The 14752-nt window shown below is 39.9% G+C and overlaps 1 protein-coding gene across 6 annotated transcripts in view; it reads right to left on the bottom strand.

Annotated features, from left to right (window-relative positions):
- Positions 1-14752, bottom strand: part of prrc2c (proline-rich coiled-coil 2C) — a 79413-nt gene that overhangs the window by 51597 nt on the left and 13064 nt on the right. For all 6 annotated transcript variants that reach the window (XM_041208522.1, XM_041208527.1, XM_041208526.1 and 3 more), the window contains exons 2-6: positions 9821-9994; positions 8979-9153; positions 8197-8330; positions 4055-4171; positions 36-280 (exon numbers count right to left, since the gene is read on the bottom strand). In XM_041208522.1, coding sequence (XP_041064456.1) covers positions 36-280; positions 4055-4171; positions 8197-8330; positions 8979-9153; positions 9821-9935 — 786 coding nt within the window. In that variant the 5' untranslated portion in view covers positions 9936-9994. The remainder of the gene's footprint in view (positions 1-35; positions 281-4054; positions 4172-8196; positions 8331-8978; positions 9154-9820; positions 9995-14752) is intronic.

Here is a 14752-nt window from a genome sequence, read left to right as displayed (position 1 = left end):
CACCATCTTTCTAGAAGCAAAAGATTAATACTTACATAAGGTGGCATTATTCCTCTAAATTGTGGCGCAGGTGGAATAATCAGCTGTCCATTTATCTTAGTGAGTGGCAATGATGGTTTTTCCCGTCCATCCCGCTTATCAAGACCTTTGTGGCTATCACTCAGTTCTGGTGTGACAGTCCCTCCATCTTCTAAAGTACAAGGCTTCCCATCTTGATCCAGGGATCCACCAGGCATAATGGGAAGAGTTTTCCCGCCACCATCTCGCCAACAAGCAACATCTGTAGTGTTCAATAAAAAATTAACATATTTATATATTAAATGCTTTCCTGTTGGGTCACTCAGAACCAGTACCTGATCCTTACTGAATATGCAATTCTAAATGTAATTGCTGTAGCTGTGAATTTACTGAAACGTGACTAACAAGGTAGTAATGTTACACTTTGCTGACACTGCAGGCCTTAGCTACAAGATTTACTTCTGTATTGACCTGCACTCTTTTGGAAACTTGATACAAGTAAATTGCTTTTTTGTCTGTCTAATATTTAGATATTTTCAATATTTTTATGCCTCAATCTAAAAGATTAAATGCAAATACTTGTTATTCAACCCCCTTCAAAACCATTTCTCATTTAAGAATGCAAGAGTTGCTCAATAAGGGAAGAAAATTACCAAGGTCCACATAGTTCATCTTCTACCATCTTGGTAGTTGCATGATGCAATAATGGAATTGGCAATTAACAGTGGCAATCAATCTCTTATCAATTATATGAAAGATCCAGACATGAGATGAGGAAAATCCCAGTGATAGAAAGGTTTGGCAAGGTCATCCATTTTTCCAGTATGCTGCATTTGGTGCTCAAAAATCTATCAATCTCAGTTTTGAATATACTCACTGACTGCTCATCCTCAAACCTCTGAGGTAGAGAATTTCAAAGATTCGCAACACTGAGTGCAGAAATATTTCATCTCAGGTCCATATTGCCAACCCCTTTTCCTGAGGCCACAAACCCTAGTTCTATTCTCTTCAATAAGGGGAAACAGCTTCTCATCATCTATACTGTCGGGTCCCCTTTCTGAATTTTCAATGTTTCAATAAGATCACACCTCAGTATTCCAACCTCCAGAGAATACAGGCCCATTCTATTCAAGTTGCTAAGTTTTGTATCATTTGCAAATGTAAAAATTATGTGCCCTGGACCGAAGTCCATGTAGTTTATATAAAATAAGAAAAGCAATGTTGATCATGAGCAGAACCTACATACAAGCATATGAATTAGGAGTAGGCCACTCAGCCCCTCAAGCCTGCTCCGCCATTCATAAGATCATGGCTGATCTGAATGTAACCTTAAATCCCCATTCCTGCCTACCCAATAACCTTCCACCCTTTGCTAATCAAGATCAATCTAGCTCTGCCTTAAAAGTATTCAAAAACTCTGCTTCCATCGCCTTTTCAGAAAGTTCCAAAGACTTTCAACCCTCAGAAAAAATTTCTCTCATCTCTGTCTTAAACGAGCAACCCCTTATTTTTAAACAGTGGCTCCTTGTTCTAGATTCTTCCACAAGAAGAAACATCCTCTCCACATCCACCTTGTCAAGACCCCTCAGGATCTTAAAGGCTTTAATTAAGTCGCCTCCTACCCTTCTAAATTCCAGCGGATACAAGCCTACTCTGCCAAGCCTTTCCTCATTAGACAACCTGCCCATTCTTAGTATTAGAAACCTTCTCTGAACTGCTTCTAATGCATTTACATCTTTTCTTTAAATAAGGAGGTCAGTACTGTACACAATACTCCAGGTGTGGTCTCACCAATGCCTTGGACAACTGGAGCATAAACTCCCTTTTGTACTCAATTCTCCTCGCAATAAATGATAACATTCCATTAGCTTTCCTAATTACCTGCATACTAACTTTTTGTGATTCATGCATTAGGACACCCAGATCCCTCTGAATCTCAGAGCTACTACAATCTTCATGATTGTATCAATCATGAATGGAATCAAAGGATACGGTGTTAAGGTGAAATAAAATAGTGTGGCAGGAGGCTCGTGTGGAGCTTAAACACCAGCATAGACAAGTTTGGTAGTATGGCCTGTTTCTGTGTAGTTACTATGTATTTCTACATAACATTTAAAATGGAAAATTGCTTTGTTAACACAGTTTAGACTTTGGGCCACCAGGTGGCATTATTCTGTTAATCAACAATTCGTCAACCCAAAAATTTTTATTTGGTACAGACCTGGCACTGGAAGTCACTTTGCAAAGTATACCTATTCATTCCCAAATCTAACCAAAATTTACTGCAAATCAGCATTTCCTCAGTCCTTGCTGGCTTAAGTCTAAGGCCTAACAGTCTGGTGCAGAGCTCCTCTACTTGTTTACACATCTTTGAATTTAGAAGTTGGTGTTTAAAATAAAAATGATTAGATAGGGAGAAATGAGTGCAAGAACGCCAAGATTACATAAATAATCAATTTCCTCTGGTGGGGGAAATAAGAACAAGGGAACATAATCTTATAAGTAGAACTAGGCATTCAGGAGTAAAACAAGGAAGCATTTTTTCTACACAAGGGATTGTAGAAATCTGGAACACTCTCTGTCATTAGGCTATGGATGCAGGGTCATTTGAAATTTCCAAGACTGAAATTAACAAATTTTATTGGAACATAACATAAAAAGTAGGCGTGCACCACCATTCAATACTATTATGGCTGATCTCCTGCGTCACTCCACTTTCCTGTCCACTCCTCAAAACTTGATTCCTTGAAAGATCAAAAATCTAACTTAGCCTTGAAAATGCTTAATGATGGAACATCCGCAACTCTCTTGGGTAGGGAATTCCAAGGATTCATAACCCTCTTGAGTGAAGATTTCTCACCTCAGTCCTAAATGATCAACCTCTCATCCTGAGATTGTGCCCACATAATCTAGATTTCCCAGCCAGGAGAAACAATCTCTCAGTATCTACCCTACCAAGAACCTTCGGAATCTTGTATATTTCAATATGATCATCTCTCATTCTTCTGAACTCCACAGGATTAAAGCCCAATTTACTCAGCCTCTCAATATAGGACAACTTTCTTATCCCAGGGACCAAGCTAGTGAACCTTCACCTTACTGCCTCCAAGGCCTTCTTCCTTCAATATACGGACCACAACTGCACACAGTATTTCAGGTGTGGTCTCACCAAATCCCTATACAATTGTAGCAAGACTTCCTTGTTCTTGTACTCCAGTCTCCTGGCAATAAACCATTTAGGCAAGGGTATCAAATAATTTGGATCAAAGACAGGTAAATGTAGTTATAGCACAGATCTGATGACCCAGTTGAATGGCAGAATAGATTTGAGAGGCTGAATGACATGCTCTTGTTCTTCTGTTCTCACTACTACATTGCACTTTCATTTTGGTCTAACCTCAGTTTAAAAATTTACCCAAGTTTTAATAGTTTGACATACAGTAAAATTTTTGTTATCCATAGGAATGGGTGGTGCCAGTTCATCAAAAATGTCAGTTAATGGGGAGTTACATATACCAATGGATTTATTGGATGCCATAATGGCAGGATGGGGTGTATAATTCATGATAATGCACAACACAATACCAAATGCACAAATTATAATGGCAGTTACTAACAAAAAGGATTTCCAGTGCCTCTGCCGGAAAGCTTGGCTAGCCGTACTGAGTTGACTCAACAGCGCTGCAAAATCTTTGGGTTCCGGTTAACTTCTGAATGGTTTCCAGTTGGTAAAGTGACAATTCGTATTTGGGGATATCAGAAATTCCAGTTAATAAAGCATTATGGTTGGTACAGTGCCAAATAACAAAGATTACTGTGTATTCGGCCAACAGCTGTAGGAACTCTAGCGCAGGAAAAATCCCAGTAAGACAAACCCTGTCTAAATTTAGGGACCCCACCTATTTTAGAACAGTAAAAATTGATAACTGGCACAGGGTATTATGGCCTGAAAGCAGCTGTGTAATGATGGGAAACTGCAAATGAGAGACTTAAGAAATGGCAACGTAGTTTAAAAAGATGCAAATGAAAAACCTACTTTGTGGACGCAAGCTAGGTCCAGGTCCATAAGCCTCATCTGGTAATTCCTTTTGATCTCCAGCTGCCTGCAGGCTGGGGAACTCATGTTGAAAGTGAGTGTTTAAGCATTGGTTTCCTGAATTAATATATAAAAAAAAAATCACAGAATAAGGAACTGTGGACACATTTTTCTGCATACACTTTCTCCAATTTCCATGATCCAATAGGTAAGCTCAAAAAATAAGGACAGCAAAATTTATATCAGTGAACCCTTATTCAACAACATTCTGTATTTTCATACTGCCTTTAATATAGCAAAATGTCCCAAGGCACTTGGTATAGGAAGGCATGGCTACTGAAGAGACAGGCAGGTTGAGAGAGGAGTCAAAAAATGATAAGTTTAGAGGAAGCTTTTAAGTATGTGGTGAGGAGTAACACAGGAAAGATAGTTGGGAGGCACTTCTTGACAACAGGACTCAGCTGACTGAATGCTCTGAGTTAATGAAAAGTTAGGCTGGGGAGGGGATGCAAAGAAACCCAGTGTTAGGAGGACTAATGGTAACTGGATAGAATCAAGGGTAGAAGCTGATTTACAAAGTCATGTGGTATGAGGCCACTAAGGATTTGCAAACAAGTGCAAACTGTAACCTCTCGAGTCCAGAATACTTGAGACCAAGTCATTTCTAGATTTGGGAGTTTCCTGGATCATAGAAGAATGCCTAACCAGAAAACACCACAGATAAGAATATCTACCTGAAACATAAAACAATGATAAAACATTATAAAGCAGTAATAAAAAATATTTTACTTATTCAAATGCTCTTATTCAAATGTTTCTGTTCCCAAAGTATTGTAGCAAAATAATGTCCTGAACTGTTTCAGTCTGCTGAAAAGATTTCCAGAGAACTTGGGTTTCTGAAGAATGAAGCAGTTACAGTATATAAGAAATTTAAATATGGTGCTTTGGAAGACAGGGAGCAGCAGAGATTAGCAAGGATATAGTGACTGGAGAGGGAAAGGATACAGGCAGGGAAATTCTGTATTATCTGGAGTTTGTCAGTGGAGCTTTGGAGGCCAGTGAGGAGGGCATTGGAAAGAAAGTCTTGGTAACAATAACACGAATACGGATTTCAGCTGCAACATGGGCTAGGTGGGCAAAGGCAGACTAGTTGTGGAGCAAGGATACAGAGTTTGATACTCTGCTCTGGACTGAACAGGATATTGAAATTACAGACTGCTTGGCCTAGCTAAAGTGAACAGTCAGGGAGATGGTGGAACCAAGAGTAAGGGATATATCAGTCTATGCCAGGACCTGAAAAAATATGATTCTATTTCCTCCAATGTCAGATCAGGAGTCTACTAGATAAGAGAGTCATGGAATTGGGGGTGATGCTGGTCAGATAAAAATTAGGTCTTGTCAACACATACATGGAAACTGATCCCATGCTAGATGGTCACTGTCAATTGCAGCATGTGAAATAACTGGAGAGCTGCTAAAGACGGAATCTGAGTTTTCCAGAGATGAATAATAATGTGGCCCCTTGGAGCAAAGAGGACACTTGCCATGGAGTGCTAGAGTAGAGAGAGCGAGGGAAAAAGAGAGACAGGTTGCAAGATAAGGGGTAAAGTCAGTGCAAGATGAAGGAGGTGGAAAAGGGAAAGTAAAAGGCTAAGAGAGAAAGAATATTAAGAAGGTAAAAGGATCCAAAATCCACATGGACAGTCAGTCAGTCCATGGTCGATGAGGATTCACACGCCTTCTCGAGCTATCTTCTTGCTCTTGCATCTCTGGCCTTCATGATACACCCAGCTTCAAAACCAGCTACCACACCTTGGTGAAGCAGTGCTCGCCATTGTGGGCTGTCCAGCACATACACTTCCCAGCCATTGAGGTCAAAGCCATTCTTCTTCAAGCAGGCTTTCAGGGTATCTTTGAAACATTTCTGCTGGCTGCCCTGTGATCTTTGAGCACGCACTTCAGAAGGCAAATGTTTGGCATTTTGATGCAGTTGCCAGTCCAGTGCAATTTCCCCATGAAAATGACTGTGTCTATGATCAGGACTTCTGCTTCCTGGAGGTTGCTTGTTTTCGTACAGCGACCCATCCAGGGTCTTCTGCTGATGGTATATCCCGAGCTTTCTCAGGTGTTGGCGATATGTCACCCAGGTCTCACAGCCATAGAGGAATGTCGGAAGGACAACTGTCCTGTAGGTTTCGAGTTTTCTGTCCATTCACGGGTGATGGTTAGCGAAAACTTGTCTGAGCAAAGGATGAGCTCGTGCGCTGGATCCTTGGCATTATCTCCAAGTTTATGGTTGCTGACCGGGGCACATGGCTACCGAGAGAGCAGAGAGGTTGACTGCCTTCAGGTGGTGACCTGCAGCAGTGATACTGGGGGAATTTAGTGCAAGCCCCCGTTTTGGTTAGAGGACAACCTTTGTATATTGGCATTCAGATGCAGACCTGGATTCGTTAAGTTTCCTTGAACAGGTCAAGGGTGGCCTGTAGGCCACCACCTGTGTGCGTCAGAATAACACAGCCACGCACATACTAGAGTTCTGTTGTAGTTGTGTGCAAGAATATGGTCTTCATTTTCAGGCTTTGGAGGGTGAAAGCTTCCGGTTAAACCTGTAGTCAATTTGGATCCTGGTGGGGATGGCGCCCTTAACTATGTCGGGAATGGACACTGGGGAGATGGAAAAAAGGGTGGCTGCAAGCACATATTCTTTTTTGACACCAGTTTTGATGGAAAAGGCATCAGACTCCAGTCCATTGCAGAGAATGGTGGCAGTAATTTTGTCATGGAGAAGCCACAACCTCAACATATTTCTGTGGATAGTCAATGCAGCCCGAGATCTTCCAGAGAGCTTCCCGGTTGACTGAGTTGAAGGTCATTGTCAGATTGTTTAAGGCTATATAGAGGGCTTGGTTTTACTTGCGGCATTTCTCTTGGATCTGCTGAATGGTAAAGATGGGATCTGTCATGCCTTGAGGTGTTCTGAAACCACAGCATAGCTCCACTTTTCACTGCAAGAAAGATCCTTGCTGGAGTACTACTGGACCGCCTGCTTACACTTGCAGAAGCTGGTCCTCTGGAACCCAGTGTGGCTGCAGATAATCACGAGGCACAATGGATCCTATCTTTCCAGAGATTAACACACAAATTAAGGCAGGATGAAAAGCTATTGCTGGAGGATACCTCACTGAGCAAAGGTAAGAATGGAACTAAGCAAGATAAGTCTTCTTTAGTTGTAGTGGTAGTCAACGAGGATGCTATAAGCAACTTTAAAGGTGGTCCTCATGCTGTTGATAGGGTTGAAGCTGGATTCAACTTTGGAAAATCTTCAAGAGAGCTGTGCAACATTACATTTATATTTGCATTTATAAAATTCATTTCTTGACCTCAGGGTGCCAAAAAATACTTTACAGTGAATCAAGTGCTTTTGAAATGCAATCATTGTTATAATGTAGGAAACTCAGCAGCCAATTTGCATACAGCAAGCTCCCACAATTGATCAGTTTCTAAACCTAATTAAAAGCAAGTAACTTTAATTAGTAGACAAGTTCTGAAAAAGACACTACGTCATCCTTTTCAGAAGCAAGAGACTAATGTGGAATGATAAAACATAAAGCTGGTTGAAAGATTAGTGTGAAACATGAAGAGCGTCAGTCAGGGGAAAAAATTGCACTTTATCTGTGAGCAACGGGAGGCCAATTATTACAAGGGTGAAAAGACATAAGTGGCATAGGCCGATGAAGGATCAATGGGGTGATCCATGTAGGATGTCCCACTCAGCAGTGGAGATCAGAGACCTTTCACAGAGGTGTAAGAGGGGCAAAAGAGGAAAACTTGAAGAGCTGACACCAGCTGTTGCTGTACATTTCTCAGTCGCTGACTGAAGAATATTACAGGTAGAGGCCTGTACCCAAGAATGGATCGATCAGTTAGGTGGGGGCAGGAGAGAAAGATGTTGCCTCCTGCCAACCCCTACATCACAAATAACAATATTGTAGCATTGCAAATACTTTGAAAGTTCAACACAAATGCTCATTCATCAAGCTCTTAATATTACTCAACAAGTACCGTACACATTAATCAACAAGCATAATATACATGAACCAAAGTCAGCAATTGGCTCATTTCAGGTTGCAGATGCTTACCATCTCCTTGTCCAGTGTGCTTGTTATTGGTCTGGGCCCAGGATTTCACAACAGGTACCTCCGGTATGCTTGGAGCTGGGGGTTCTGAACTGGGCTGCTGTGATTCTTGTACTTGGGCTTCAGTGGTACTGTTACTGAAATCACAATTTTTTATTATTAGTTCTCTTACGTAAAAGAGATAATAGGAGGGAAGTCTCAAGTCTATTCCACCAAGCTCTTGACAAATATTTAGCAGAAATTACACTAATTTTGACAATTACTATAACAGCTTTAGCCAAATATGCCATTTTCCTTACGTCACATCTAAAGCTCTATAAGAACGGCAAATTTAAAACGTCTATGGTATCAGTTGTAAATAAATGAAAATGCTCAACTGTTTTATTCTTAAAATATCTAGGTTCATATTTCTAGATTGCAAAAATCCTGAAATAATGGCATCATCTGAATGCTTGATTTCTGTACCCAATAAAAGATTATTCAAAGTTTTTCTCAAAAATGTCTTGTCATTCCTGCCAACTTATCCCGAGGGGAAGAAAATAGTGGATGTCAGTGATATACCCTCTGCAGGTGACAATGGCTTATCCTAAAGAATGCTACACCAATTATAAGTATCCTTGGCTGCATACACCCCTGCATTTATAATATGTAGCACAATAAAGTTAACTTTTTGTTGATAACAAATAGCCTAACATACTTTGCAAGCTAGAATGAAAAGCATATGCTCATTAATTTCTAGTTTGTGTACTTTGATTCTATGAAGACAGCTTCACTGAATTCTGTACCTCTCCTCTTGCTGTTCAGATTTGGTGACCCATCCTGATCCATCCTTTGGTATGATATTCACATTGGGATCATTTCCCTTGTTCTCTGCTTTGAGGCTCGGAAGATTGGCAGGCGGTGGTATGCGTCGTGAGCTGGCCACTTTTCCCAGGCTCTGCAATCCATGGCGTGCCGCAACTGTGGATAATGACCAAATAATAGCTTGGGACAACAGCACAACTGTTCAAAGATTCAAAGCATGTGGGACTTTATTGTGCACTACTGACTTCCTTCACATTTGCAACCAGGTATCTAATATAACACAACTTCCTCCTCAGAATTTCTCTTAGCATCGTAACTAAATTACTATTAATCTGGGTGCAGGTTTCTGCTCCGTACTATTTGACTGCAAGAATGTTAATTGATGCTTCTTTTTAGTAACACCTGAACATAAGTCAGACCCTGCAAAAATTTATAATTCTTTTATGTCAAGCATAAAAATTTTTAAATTCCTAAAAGTTGAATAGTAGTCCAGTGCTTTGTTACTTTTCAATTTTCAAAAAAATATATGAAGAGCCTTAAGCTACCAATTATGAAAATTGCTTTGGAAGATAAAATTTCAGATCTTGGTATGTATTTTCTCAATTTCTGCTGTAGCACCAGGAGAACCAGGAAGAAAAATCCTCCACAGAAAAAATGAAAGGGTGAATCAATATAGTCCCGAGGTCCTGTTGAAGAGCAGCACTAAGCAGCAGGGAAGCAGCTCATCAACTTGTCTTTTCAACAGCTCAAGAAAAAGCATAGGGAAAGGGGGCAAAAATGTTGATACAAATAAAACTGCATACACAAACTAGAATAGGCTCACCTGAATTTTTCTGAGTCTCTATCGACTTCCCCTTGTACGTGTTAAACAGGTTGAGTGTCGCATACTTAGTTTTCCCATCCTTTGCCTTTGTGCTCTGGCCTGACCTCTCGGACATTTCAATGGAAATTCATCGAGTCTGGCACGGCCTGGATCACCCTCAGAACCAGCCACCTCCTGCAAGGCACACAAGTCAGTTTCTTTTCAGATTTAACAGGAAATTACATTTGACACAAGCCTACCTACAATTCAGAAAGATTACTCCAGCCAACACACAGGTTGCCTCAGCTCCAGCATCATGAGTTAAACCAAATGAACTGCTTCAAATTATTCATCTAGGGAGGCCATTTATTAAGGGGCTGCTATTTAGAGTGACTCTGCAAGGGCAATAAACACGTTGCAAGAAATTCTCTACAAAGCGTATACTAGAACAGGCTTTTGTGCTAGCCTGTGGAAGTGGAATAGAGGTACAAGAATTGAGGGTTGTCTTCATTTCTGAGGAAGCAATTTTTATCTCAGCACAGAAAATAAAAGAATAGACACATAGTTCCACATATAGCATACTTGGGAAAAGGCTGACAACTCAGATTTGGCCAGGTATTGATACATTTGAATAAAAAGAGTTTTGCAGCACTTAAGGCATTAGTTGCCTTTTGTTTGACTATATCAAGAACAAACAGCAAATTTTGCAATAATTTGGATGGATACAGAAGTACTGGTTCATTAGTAAGGTTTTCTGTCAACTTTTTCTAAATCCCACTTATCTTGCAAGAGTCTACTTCTTGCTGTGATACAGTTTCAGACTCCCAAACCCAAAAAACTATTGTGCACCTTGGCACCACATGTCAGGTTATTCCACTCAGGATGTATCATAGCCAAGTCCAACCCTGCCCTCACCAGCCACACAGGATGTATCATAGCCACGTTCAATCCTGTCCTCACCAAACAGCCACTCAGGATGTATCATAGCCAAGTCCAATCCTGCCCTCACCAAACTGCTACATGTGTATTTCACTAGGAGGTTCCAAATAAAGATTCGAAGTGGAAACATGTACTCAGTGGAAGCATCTGCACCACTGAGAATGACACACAAACAATTATGCTCACACGTGGCGACTTGGGTGAACACCACAGAGAGCTGCTGGCTCCTAGACAACAATAGCTGCATGATTCACTGCCTTTAGAAAGAGACTTGGTGGTGGGGGCTGTGAGTTGGGCTGGGATTAAGAATAAAAGGGGTGGAGCGGGGGAGTGGAGAACTGATTAACAAATTCAAAAATTGCAGTAAGAAACCTTGAAGGCCAGCAGAATAAATTAACGCATGTGGAACCAGCCAGATCATTTAAGAAACAATCCCTTCTCCAATAGCTATTTGGAAATTCAAGCAGTTTCATATTTCTGAAACAGTAAAATCTTTCCTCTTCCACACAATCATCCCTGTTAGCGGGCATTGTCAGTTAAGAAAGAGACACCAAAGTTTTTTTTAAAAATCATTATTCATTGGTACCAGCTATAAATCGCAGGCAGATGTTTAATTGGAGTCAGCTGTGATGGAAGAAGAGTTGGCCAACTCAGACTAGACTGACAGGAAAAATCTTAAAGAGGAGATATTGAACAGTGGCTTCAAACTATGGATATGCACCTGATATAAAATAAGTACAGGAATATAAGTGACAGAAGCAAACCAGCAGAAATAAAAAAAGCCTTCACGAATATCAAATATGCTGAGGCCAATCTAGTCTAATAAAAAAGATGGCTTCAGGTCGGCAGTGGCACTGTCCCTCCATTTGAGGATAATGTCTACTCAGATGTGAGTTTCTATCACGGGTCATCATGTGACTCAAAAGGCTAATTCTCAAACTGCAGATCTTGGCCATATGTCTTGGCTTCAGGTACAATTGCCTTATACAATTTGGCTGCCTGGCACAACTGTATTTGGCAAATCTGCTTGACAAAACTGAATGGTAGATTACTTCATATATTCAAATACAACTTCAATGATACCACAGTACGGCTGGGGTGTTCTTGAATGAGTTACTGAAATAATAAAGTACACTGTTTTAATGTTAATATATGAAAGCATTTCCAAGCCCACAACCCTCCAAGATATGTGTGCCTCTAAATCTGGGCCCTTGTGCATTTCCAATCATAACTGCTCCACAGTTGGTGGCCATGCCTTCAGTTGTCTAGACCCCAAGCTCTGGAATTCCCTCCCTACACTTCTCTACCTTGCTTTTTTCCTTTAAGACACTTCTTAAAAACTTACATCTATCTGACCTAATATCTCTTATCTGGCTGTCACATTTTGCTTTAGAACGCTTCTAAGAAGCACCTTGAGAGGTTTCATTCCATTAAAAGTGCTATATAAATATAAGTTGGTGTTATTGTTACGTTACGAACTTGTCTTTACAAGGGATTCCATTAAAACTACAAAAATTCTATTTTACGTAGCAATCCTCCTCAACATTTGTCAAAAAAATTGTTGTAGGATGTTGCTGCTTCCCAACGTATTACACACACTATTTGTTCTCCATGCTGTACCCTGACATTTCACAGTAGTGGCTACAGCAATCATAAATGCCATTACCTAGATTACTCCATAAAGTATTTCATTGGACCTAAACCATGAATGGAATGTAATGCAGTTGGTGCTACTATTCAAATTATTACTCAAGAGCATGTTTCACAAAGCAGCCATGAAATGCTGAGGTTTTTGCTGTATCCAGATTAATGTTGGCAGCATGGCAAGTTAGCACAACGATATTATGAAGAACCTCAATGAGTATTAGAACCTAACAGCTTCAGAAATTGCTAGAAATGATTTAAATAACAAGTTGAAATAGAATGTGTATCAGAAGGGTTCAGGCATTGTAGTCGTACTTGTGGTGAAACTGTCATTGTTCACCATCATTACTCCATGGAAACTGACAGCAGATTCTGGCGTCCACACATGCATGGCTAAATGCGGAAAACCTGAAGTTGCTATCAGCAATTCAATGCTTCTTCATAGGGTGTGCTGCTGAAATCTTTGCAGGCTGCAATCAATTAGAAATCACTGAGTTGATGAGGACATCTACTTTTATGCTCTTAATCACCATTAACCCCCCCAAAAAATAATTACACCTCGTTAGTGAGGTGTAACTAGGCTTTTAATGACATGCTAAGTCATAATTACAGCTGAATAACCTCTCTGGCACTGGAAGGCTTATTTTTGGAATGCCAAATTTTTCCAAGCTGATAAAAATTCCAAGTTCAATATTTTAAAAAAAGTTTATGCTATTTCAGTTTCTAATGTGCATGTCACAATCATTTATTTTTCTCTTTGTGACAATTGTAAACGTGAAGGATAATGAGTGTGTTTTACTTCCTGGTTTGCTATGAGAGAACACGTCAATGTAAATTGTCACCGACCACGCTTGATAACATCACTATTCTTCTTGCCTGAAAATCCCCTTGACTTGGCACCAGATGCAACTTAGTGTAAGGAAAGGTGAAATTTACACCAGAGATTGTTAGGTTTTTGTGGACAGCTTTCTTTGAGGTCAGTGACAAGCTCCATAGCTGACCGCAAAACCCTGACCAATATATCTATGGTATTTTGACAATGGGTGCAATGTGACTATGATCTAAAGAAGAAAAGGCTAGCTTGATATGGAGCTCTGTATGAGGCATGCCCCCTTTTTGCCCTTCCTAAAAATTACTACAGTCTTCTACCTTTTTATTACCCCACACACAAAAATATTTTCAGGCAAGCTGAAATCTGACAATTTAGGTCCCCTCAGTTGATGCATTATGAAGGAACTCACTGCTTACAGTAGAAGCTTCCTATCCAGCAGATATACTGACTATGGATTGCTACATACTAAGCCAATAGTGCTTCTCCAAAAATCAGACATCTTGTTAATATCAAAGGTAGGCAGTTATCAGTTTTAAACTGTGACATTTTGCATACCTACACATTTTGTATATCTGCATCTGTTAAATTGAAGTTTTGAGAAAAAATCTTAAAATACAACTTAAGCAATAATTAGCTGATGAGATATTTGGGAACACAATTTCTGACATATAAATCACCTTTAATCTACTGGAAAAGACTATCAAAATATTAATTTTTACTGGGTAAGTTTGTAAGTCAACAAAGCACTATCCTTCAGAATGACAGAAAACCATACAGGCTTGTTTTGCTTTAAAGGATAATTCTTTAGAAGTACACCCAGCTGCTGGCTACTGCTTTGCCTATGACAAAATAAATCCTCCATCTTTATCTGTTACTCTGCTTCAGAATATCTTTTAGATACCAAGTACAAAAATATTATGTAGTCAGAAGAAAACTTCCACATCCTGATGTCACTTACAACACACACTGTTAGATCTATTTAATCATTCATGCTCAAAAAAACCCTCACATAGCAACTGCATCCTGAAACAATACTTTCATGCATCTCAGTGGACTTCAATGATATGTATACATTAGTTTTGAATTTCTTGGCCGACAGCCAACTTTTGTCAACTGTCAGTACTTCCATTTTAATGTCATGATGATTCAATTTATATTTAGCAACACTTTTCTTTCCTTGGTGTATCTATTCAGTTAGGAACAGGATTTGGCCATTTAGCCCTTTTAATTTGTTCTGGATTTTGTTACAAGGCTGTGCTGGATTTTGTTATGAGGGTGTGCTTACTTTTTAAGACAGTTTCTAATTTTTCTTTTCTCTGGCTGGAGTTTTAAAAAACTGACACCTCTGAAGGCAATGGGAACTGCCCAAGGAGCTACAATCTTGCATTCCACCAAGTGGGATGGGGGAATAAAAAGACACTAGACCCCAAAAGGAGCTTCAAAGGCCCCTCCTGCTACTGGCTTTAACACTATCCTAAACATTTCAGACATTTCTGAGATGAGACATTGAATTACCTGCTCTAAAACAATTACCTGCT

The sequence above is a fragment of the Carcharodon carcharias genome, chromosome 16 (assembly GCF_017639515.1).
Source record: "Carcharodon carcharias isolate sCarCar2 chromosome 16, sCarCar2.pri, whole genome shotgun sequence".
Lineage (NCBI taxonomy): Eukaryota > Metazoa > Chordata > Chondrichthyes > Lamniformes > Lamnidae > Carcharodon > Carcharodon carcharias.
The sequence above is the reverse complement of the archived record's forward strand: the minus strand, read 5'-3'. Positions and strand labels throughout refer to the sequence as shown.